This window comes from Nansenia antarctica (assembly GCF_963989245.1).
Source record: "Nansenia antarctica genome assembly, chromosome: 7".
Taxonomy (NCBI): Eukaryota; Metazoa; Chordata; class Actinopteri; order Argentiniformes; family Microstomatidae; genus Nansenia; species Nansenia antarctica.
The window spans coordinates 56,844,592-56,854,883 of NC_137677.1; the positions used below are offsets into that span (position 1 = coordinate 56,844,592).

The 10,292-nt window shown below is 40.5% G+C and overlaps 1 protein-coding gene across 1 annotated transcript; it reads left to right on the plus strand.

Annotated features, from left to right (window-relative positions):
• Nucleotides 1-3,659: 3,659 nt before the first annotated feature.
• nr4a2a (nuclear receptor subfamily 4, group A, member 2a) lies at nt 3,660-8,023 on the plus strand (the record flags this gene model as incomplete). The annotated part of the gene is made up of 7 exons (XM_080536061.1): nt 3,660-3,705; nt 4,594-5,477; nt 6,036-6,165; nt 6,328-6,491; nt 6,856-7,058; nt 7,221-7,399; nt 7,767-8,023. The coding sequence occupies 7 exons, from the start codon at nt 3,660-3,662 to the stop codon at nt 8,021-8,023; spliced, it is 1,863 nt and encodes a 620-aa protein (XP_080392187.1).
• Between the last annotated feature and the right edge of the window lie 2,269 nt (nt 8,024-10,292).

The window sequence follows — 10,292 nt, forward strand, 5'->3', positions numbered from 1 at the left end:
TGACCTGGCAGTGCTACCGTGATGGGAGAGCATGTTCATGACAGCCCATGATGTGGGCTACCTGGATATCATGTCTAGTACATATATTGCATCTAGCTAGCTCTAATTCATAATTGTGCATGTAATGAAATATTGAACGACATTATTAACGAGATCTCTGCTGTTATCAGCTGGTTAGCCATCTAGATAGTGGAAAGAAAACCACAGGTCCCATTGCATTACACGCAGACTTACTTACTAGAGCTGGCTCAGAATCTCTGGTTGCCTTGTTATGTTATTCTACTACTCGTGAGTTTAGAATGATAAGGTTCTATCTCCGTTTAGGGCAGTTCAGAGATATTGAGCGTCAAAGTTTGTACATTCCATTATGTTTTGTGAGATGGAACCTTTGTATTTTATGAATTACTAACTCAAAAATGTCAACATTTTAAAAATAACACCACACAGGCATTAATAAACACCTAATGGATCAGATTATGTAGAAAACTCAATTTTGACAAAAATGGAGATAGAACCTTAAATAATTCTAACGTCACGTACTGACACTGACAGTTACTGTATCTGTGTGTAAGATAGCTAGCTAGCTAGCTGTATTCTCTGCAATCCCATGCTGTGAAACCTGTTAACTTACTATTCTCCCGACGCCTCGGACCGCTATCAACCAGCTTAAACCAAATAATATATAATAATAAAAGGATCACAGATCTGCAGAGGGGGAACACGGTCACATGAACATCTGACAGCTGGGAGTCATCCGGGAGGCGTCCGGTTGCTACCAACAACCCTCTTGGCAGCCGAACCAGGAAGTAGGATTCACGTGATGGACATCACAGTTAACGAATCAGACAGAGAGATGAGAGTGTCTTATCCAATCATCGACGGACTGTTCGCTATTTACCTTCCTAGAAGCGATTCTATTGGCCAAGCTGCGAGCCTCAGGCCGACCCTCAAGTAAGAAAGCAAACCCAATGTCATAACCCCCGGAGTCTATTTGTAAAGGGCTTTAAGCACAGATGCTGACCTTGACCTTGACAGGACCAACGTGCCCCTGCCCATAAATAGAGAGTTCGTGCAGGACGTTCTTGGTTAGAAGATGTACATTGCGCACGCAACTTGTCTCTCTGGGTCTCTTGGGTTCTTTAATTTATTGAAATGTAATTGTCAGTGTATCATGGAGAGAGATGATACTGAGTAGGCCTACATAGCTCAGGACAGCATTTGTATGGCCTAAAAGAGAAGCTACATTCATTTAAAATGCACACGCACGTGTGTGCCACACACACACACACACACACACACACACACACACACACACACACACACACACACACACACAGAGTGATTGTCAGTATAAATTCCATCCCCCACAGTTAAATATATCATTTTTAGGAAATAACTGCTCTGATTTGATTATATATGATTAGCTCCCCACTTTCAAATGATTGTCAATTAATTGTGCATATAAATTAGATACTTAGTTATTCTACAGTAAAATGGGCAATTAAACTGCTAATTGTATTTTCATTCTAAACTTTAATTGGTAAATGAATAACAGTAGATTAAGGATATCATAAGACTAGCCTATTTAATAACTGACACTTGCAGGATAAATGTGTTGCTCACTTTAACATTTCTTAGGCAACAATAAAGCATGGTAAAAGGGGACTCGTGACATATACTGAACCCCAAATGATGACCAGGATTTAGGTTGTAAAAGTCTAGACTTAGATGTCCTAGAGACTTATAGGAAACCAACCCACATCAGGAATAAGCATATCCAGACACTTTAGCTGGACTATTTAGCTGGATTTACCTTGTCACAGACAATGAGTCTATGCAATACACCAACTTCTGGAATTGCAAGGTGTCTCCCGAGTTGGTGCAAGGTGCCTCCTGAGTTGCTAACCTTAACCCTAACCCTAATAATAGCCAAGTGGGGGTAGTAGAAAAGCTAAAAGTGATACTATCACATTTGGTTGAGATTAAAGGTTACATTCACAAAGTGTCTCTGATCTTCTTTAGTTACTTTTTTTTCTTAGTTTCTTATGTGGTTTATAATTGGTTTATATGCTAAAGATAACACTTATAATATTACACTTGCTCATTCAAGTCAGAGGTAATTCAAGGGTTAGTTGATCTATGGGCGATGAACAATAGTGTCCTCTAGAGGTGAGTGCAACCATGAAGTATGTTGTGAGGTTTTTTCTAGGCCTGCCACAGTTCCATGACTGATTGGCAATGTGTTTTAGTTATGAGATGGGGCACAGGCCTAGTCCAAACACAAAACATTTCAGTCAGCATGGACATTGATGCCATAGTTGAATGGAAATATAAGCCATGTTAATCAGATACATGTTTGTGCAAGTAAGAAGCTTATAAAAGAAAGTTTCCTGTGGACACCATGACTGTTTCCTTGTTTGTCCCTACAACTTGATCACTTCAGCTTTCTTGGCTTAGCTATAAACAAACAGTTTGTTTTATTAACTGGATAGATTTGCATGCTGGTGTGTAGATTATTCAAGTTATTCAAGGATTTTGAGATTAGAATCCAAATACTGTTACAGTAGGCAACAAGAACAATAGGGGCAGGACTAGGCTATTTCTGGAGGTTGACTGCGTCAAAGCCAGCGTTTTCTGCGTCACTCTCCATTCTGCCGTTTACTATCGCGTTTCCCCTTCTAGGGACCAAATTGGCTCACCCATAACAACTGGCTCTACCCCCCAGTTAATGAGCCCACCCCCTTCTCTGTTCCTGGCTCAGCTTAGGCAAGTGACAGAAGACTAAAAAGGTAGACCACACACCCACATGATTGTGAGGTCTATATTTGGAGTCCTATTGAAATTAATAGGTCTGATTGAAGATAACAGTGAATAATATTAACCCACCTTCCAAGCGGGGGTAGGCCTACGGCTGTCGAGACTACTCTAGGTTGATTATGACATGCATAGATAAATAAAACATATTCACAGGTTATCTCATATTGAACAAATAGACTATTCAAGGTGGAGAAATTAGATAGACCTATTAGCTGACCAAAACCTGAATAGATTGGTCTGTCACTATAGTTTATTCCATATAACACTGAAACATTGGAACAAAGTACTACATTTAGTGTTATAGAAGCACCTTTGGGCTCTGCTGGGCTCCTGCTCTAATGCAACCAAAATTGCACACCTGCTTCGGACCAAGGATGCAGAATCATGTGTAAAATAAATAAGTGAAAGGTATAATAAAACATGTTATTTATAAACATGTAAATAGCCAGGCCTATATTTGTTTTTTGCAAGGGCAAAATTTCCTTACAATGACAATGTTTATATAGATTTTGATATATGTTTATGATGTATACCATCCATGTGGAGAGCCATGTATCAGGTGGTGCACATACTAGGAACCCACCAGCATCTCAGGCTGGACCATGCATGTTCCAAAACGGATTGGTGCTTGTCACTGTCGACGCAGATGACGTTCAGATGTGAAACACGTGGGTCGTGGTGCCCAGAGAGAGCTCACATAAACAAAGGCACATTGGGCAGACTGGGTAGTCGATGCTTGTATCGCGCACAGTGCTCTAAGTCAGACCGATTGCTTGGTATGATCGTAGGCTTTCCTCGCTCATGCTCTGGAGCTTACACAACAATTGATTAACACTATCTACATGCTTTACGCATGGATTGACAACCACGTTTCTGATGTGAAAGAAGGTAAGATTGACTTGATTTACTTTTTAATATGCGTAATGTATGATTTTGTTGTTGTTGTGCAATGCCAGCTTGATTGGGATGTAATCGTCACAGTTTTTCTACAAGAGTTTTTAGCCTGTTCCTTGTGTGTGAATTGTTACATCGTACATTGGGACCGCTACTTATTGGTGGAGAAATGTTACATTCTGAGAATTGTAACGGGAGAAGTTGCGAGAGTCCCGTGCTGTCAATCCAGTGCAGGGTGCATCGTTCAGCAACATGGCAACTCCACATTTATGAAGACAAACCTAACTAAAATCTAATTTTATATACGGACAACTAAGCAGTGAATAATTGCAGTACTCAACCTTGTAGTTTTAGAATTCTCCTTTCGTCAATTAGGTATACTGAGCGTTGTAAACATCGGGATATTGTGCGTAATTGATACTGGATACTACTTGGAGCTTACATTATTTTTTTTCTGATGGCATTGCATTTTCGAAATGAATGTAAGTCAAAGCTATTTATTTCATTAGGGGAAGAGTCCAGAAAAGAGGTGCTTTCTTGAATCCTGACCCCCCCCATAGAACTCCTCCTGACAACATAATCCATTTCAAGTGTCACCGAAAAAACAGTCACACGAATAAAGGTGAGACATTATTCTAACTGTCTATCATAAATAATTGTAATCACTTCAGACGCTCTAAATGTACAGATGTGGGCTATATAGCCCAAATGAATATAAGTCATTTTAACATCTGTTCCAGTATGGTTAATACTTACTAAATAACCGATGATCATATATTCTGTACTTGCATATTGGCATGCATGGCTATATTGTGTGGATTGTTGGAGGATCGGTTTTATGAACATATGAGCATTTTTGCATTTCGCCACTTTTGTTTGCAGCCATGCCCTGCGTCCAGGCTCAGTATGGGTCATCGCCTCAAGGAGCCAGCCCCGCTTCCCAGAGCTACAGCTACCACCCCGCCGGAGAGTACAGCTGCGACTTCCTAACACCTGAGTTTGTCAAGTTTAGCATGGACCTGACCAACACTGAGATCACAGCCACCACCTCTCTCCCTAGCTTCAGCACGTTCATGGACAACTATAACACCGGTTACGACGTCAAACCGCCCTGTCTGTATCAAATGCCACACTCTGGTGGCGAGCAATCCTCCATCAAGGTGGAGGACGTTCAGATGCACAGTTACCATCAGCACACACAGAGTCATTTGCCACCTCCTCAATCGGAAGAGATGATAGCCCACTCCGGGTCCATGTACTTCAAGCCCTCCTCGCCTCACGCCCCGACCACTCCAAACTTCCAGGTTCAGCCCAACCACATGTGGGAGGACCCCGGGTCCCTCCACAGTTTCCATCAGAACTATGTGGCGGCGACCACCCATATGATGGACCAGCGTAAGAACCCGGTGTCACGGCTGTCCTTGTTCTCCTTTAAGCAGTCCCCCCCTGGTACCCCCGTGTCGAGTTGCCAGATGCGCTTCGATGGCCCACTCCACGTGTCCATGAACCACGACAACCCCGGGGCGCACCGTTCTTTAGAGAGCCAGAGCTTCGCCGTGCCCAGTGCCCTAAGGAAACAGGGTGGCTTAGCCTTCCCTCACTCCCTTCAACTCGGCCACGGACACCAGTTGATGGACAGCCAGGTTCCCTCGCCTCAGTCCCGAGGGTCGCCGTCCAACGAGGGTCTGTGCGCGGTATGCGGGGACAACGCCGCTTGCCAGCATTATGGAGTGCGCACTTGCGAGGGCTGCAAAGGGTTTTTTAAGGTGGGCTTTTCGTTAACAATGCATTTTTGTTATTGTTGTCAACTCATTTGTTAATTATTTTGTTTAATTTAGGGGCTAATGACAGCAGGCCTATTACTACCGTTTCAATATTTTCGTTATTAGTAAGCTAAATAATGGTGGTAGTGGTAATAGTAGGCTAATATAACCTCTGTAATAACATATTGACAGGCCTAACTATCGATGTATCCACGTCATGTCATTTTAAAATGGTCAGTGTTCTGAGATATTTTTAAAAAGTGAAATGACAAAGTGCTTTGGTTAGGCCTAAGTGGTGAGGATGAATTAAAACGGTCACCTTATTTCAAAACCCCGATCGAAAAGCCTATCTTACCTCTTTAAATAGAGATGGTCTCAGAGGGGGGTAAAAATATTAATGCCCACGGAATTGTGTTGACTGAATGTCTACCCCTCCGGTTCCTCGCATGGCTGTGCTGTTACAACATCAATCATCTTCTAAATCCCCGATTGAATGTGTACCGACTTTGTTCCACATGCCCCGATGTCCATGCTAAAAGGCTGTTGTCTTCTTATTTTCAGCGCACTGTTCAGAAAAATGCTAAATACGTGTGTTTAGCGAACAAAAACTGTCCTGTTGATAAACGCCGAAGAAACCGTTGCCAATACTGCCGTTTCCAGAAGTGCATGGTTGTTGGAATGGTCAAAGAAGGTAAGGTCATTTGTGGTCAGTCAATTGTTTATTAACTTGTGCGTAATTACCCTGCATGCATGTGTCAGTTGTCCAGTCTGTCAATTGTAAGATGCCATTTAACCTTTTACGCACAACAACCAAAGTTTAATGTGGTTTACATTTTCCTTTCCCTCAATACAGTTGTCCGGACTAATAGTCTCAAGGGCCGCAGAGGACGTCTCCCTTCCAAACCTAAAAGTCCCCAAGATCCATCACCACCGTCACCGCCTGTCAGTCTCATAAGCGCGCTTGTCAGGACCCATGTTGACTCCAACCCCTCAATGTCTGGCCTGGACTATTCAAGAGTGAGTCATTATAATTTACGAACACGTGTCAACTAATATATGATATCATTGTACAAACACAACTCTTATACTAAACCAGTGCAAGTGTGCGGGGTCTGAATGTGCATGCGTTTTGCGCACAAATCATGCATGCATGCGCAAAAGTTTTGTGCGAGACATCGCTGCATGCATTCTTAACTTTTTCAGTCTTATAAAGTGGCATATTTTACTAAATAAATTGCTTTGAAATGGAGAACTCAATAAAAAGGAAGACATGAATTTAATAGTACAAAAGGACTCCCCCCTCCTAGAAATAGGCTTTGCAATTTCACGGGTTATATATTTTAAAGGACCTCATTAAGCCCCTGTTTAAATTAAATTCCAGTTTCAGGCTAACCCTGACTACCAAATGACTGGAGACGACACTCAGCACATCCAGCAGTTCTATGACCTCCTGACGGGCTCCATGGAGATCATCCGAGGCTGGGCGGAGAAGATCCCTGGGTTCTGTGACCTCCCGAAGCAGGACCAAGACCTCCTCTTCGAGTCAGCCTTCCTGGAACTTTTTGTTCTGCGGCTCGCGTACAGGTAAGCTGCGTTAATTATGAAATAAACCTCGACTATAATAAAGATCAGCCCCCCTTCAAGCTCCACTGCTTTGAGTTTTATTAGCTACCCAATAATTAGGAACCTCTTAAATCCCCCATTTATTGCTCAAGGTAATTAATGACACTTTGTTATTAATTGCAGGTCCAACCCAGTAGAAGGCAAACTCATTTTCTGCAACGGGGTGGTCTTGCACAGGCTGCAGTGCGTCCGCGGGTTTGGGGAATGGATCGACTCGATCGCAGAGTTCTCCTCCAACCTGCAGAGCATGAACATAGACATCTCTGCGTTCTCCTGCATCGCCGCTCTGGCCATGGTAACAGGTGCGTAAACACAGGGTGACGTTAGAATTATAAGGTTCTATCTCCATTTTTGTCAAAATTGTTTTTTTTACATAACATAATCTGATCCATTAGGTGTGTATTAATGCCGGTGTGGTGTTATTTTTAAAATGTTGACATTTTTGAGTTAGTAATTCATAAAATACAAAGGTTCCATCTCACAGAACATAATGGAATGTAAAAACTTTGACGCTCAATATCTCTGAACAACCCTAAACGGAGATAGAATCTTATCCTAACCTAACCGTATAAGCTCACGATAGGTTATATCACTCCACAGTTATTTTTGTTTTAATGTATTTGTTACTTACATTTTGGTATTTATATTTTGACTCCGTTCACATTACAGAGAGGCATGGGCTGAAAGAACCGAAGAGAGTGGAAGAACTTCAAAACAAGATAGTGAATTGCCTAAAAGACCAAGTGACATTCAATGGCGGAGGCTTGAATCGTCCGAACTACCTGTCAAAACTTTTGGGGAAGCTCCCTGAGCTCCGCACGCTGTGTACCCAAGGTCTGCAGCGCATTTTCTACTTAAAACTGGAAGACCTGGTCCCCCCGCCGGCAATCATTGACAAACTTTTCCTCGATACGCTACCTTTTTAAATTGACACGTGACTTTTTGACGAGACCTCAAAGAACTTCCACAGACTCTGTTTGAGTCAGCCTGACAGATTTTTAAGATTTTATGATCTCTGAATATTTGCAAGCTCTGTATTAGATCTAATGTCAACATTCTGATTATGGATCCATGAAATAGATACGAAGAGGAGCGAAAGAGAGGCATTTGATTTTAGCCCCTTGTCTAATTTTTCATGTAATCCCCCTGACATAATTTGTAGCCTAAATGAACGACTCTTCTGCGGGGAAACTCTGCAGGCTTTACTTGACTTGATATGGACAATTCTCGACACAGTTAAAACTTTGTTGCAACTCATATTCCTTATTGTTGACTAAACATCTGCTCCATTAAATAAGGCATACTCAGATGTAATATATTCCATTTATATATATATGATAGATTATGTGATGCGTCCAATGCGTCAATTTATAACACGTGTAAAAAGTTCGTTATTGACAAATAATGATTTCATTTTTCTTTTATGACTTGTGCCTATTATGTGTTCCTGTCAGGATCCCAGAGGTTTGAAAGCCGAAAAGACAACGCATGTTGTAGGTTTTTATAGGCACTTGCTGTCGAGGTGATGCTGTCTATATTATGCATTATATTCCGGACACTATGTAGTCTGCTAGATTTTATAAATATTCGTAGTACTGGCACACCTTTTATGTATGACGCATATTATGTGAAAAAGTATCTCCATCTTGTATAGATTATGAGGGACCCATGGTGTTTGTAAAACTGTCAGACATTCCTTGTTTGTATGTGTTGTAAGTATTGTTGCTGTTGAATATAAACGTTTCTATATTTATTATTTCTATTGCCAAAAGCTACATTAAGCATGGTGCAATTTAAATGATTTCCAACCATCCTAATTCATGCTGAGCACGTTGTCTATGTTGTATGTCTTATAGACGTCTGGGTAGTTACACTTCTATCATTTAACACATTTGAAAATGACAATTTCGTCCTATATAAAAGATTCATCAACGGTACATCATTTGCCTCTATGGTGTATTTGAATAGGCTATTGAATGCATTTGGTGCCGAATTCTAAAAGTTTAGAGAGAAAGAGATATTTAATGTTTACAAATAAAACGTATAAATCATTTTTCTTGCGAAACAACTTCTGTTAAGTGATTATTATTTTTTTGCAAATATACCAGATTCATCTATGAATTATTTAATTCCAAATTAACTGTGCGAAATATTAGCCTATAGTGTTCTGTAAAGTTTGACATTTTGGCGAAATGCATCCGCAAAACATGTTAAGTATTGTTTTTTCTCCCCCATTGCTTCTATTGTTAGACTAAACAGCAACAATTAGTCCTGATTCGTTAATCAAAAATGCCTTCTTCCAAATAATTATCAAATTGCACAAAACTACTGTGTAGTGTTTCGTTGAGATACGTAGTAGGTGATCGTGACGTTAGAATTATAAGGTTCTATCTCCATTTTTGTCAAAATTGAGTTTTTTACATAATCTGATCCATTAGGTGTTTATTAATGCCTGTGTGGTGTTATTTTAAAAATGTTGACATTTTTGAGTTAGTAATTCATAAAATACAAAGGTTCCATCTCACAAAACATAATGGAATGTCAAAACTTTGACGCTCAATATCTCTGAACTACCCTAAACGGAGATAGAACCTTATAATTCTAAGATCACGTGATGTATTTGATTTAAGCCTACAGTTTCATGGAAGTTTCTCACACAAGAGTACATGTGACTGCATATCTACACACTAGGCTGATGGTGAGTTGCAGTAGCCTATCTATACTGTTCTATAACAATAGGCCTAAACTGCAACAGGTTAATTTGGGGGAAGTCAATTATCATGCCGATGGTTTTGTTACAAGTGACACATGCTTTTGAGGTAGATCAAATATTTGAAATAAGGAAGGACTTCGAATACATTAACTTGCGTTCCTCCTCTTAAGTCGTGTGGTCAAATTGCTGTCGATTATTATTAGATAGCCTAATGTGTCAATCGAAAAAGGTCCAACCCGCGTTGAATAAGCCCAGCACATTCTGTAACATTTAACACACATTTTCCACAGACTTTGTCTGTTCGTCTTTGTTGATGGACAAAATGTAGCTAATTGAGCAACATCACCAATAATTCACATTTCGTCATTTTGAAACGAAATTGACAAACGAGTTATTCAAAGAACACTAAAACACGTTTTTAATATTAGGGTAACAACAGCGTATTTGAATTATGAAAAGGAATCTATTATTTCAATGTAACC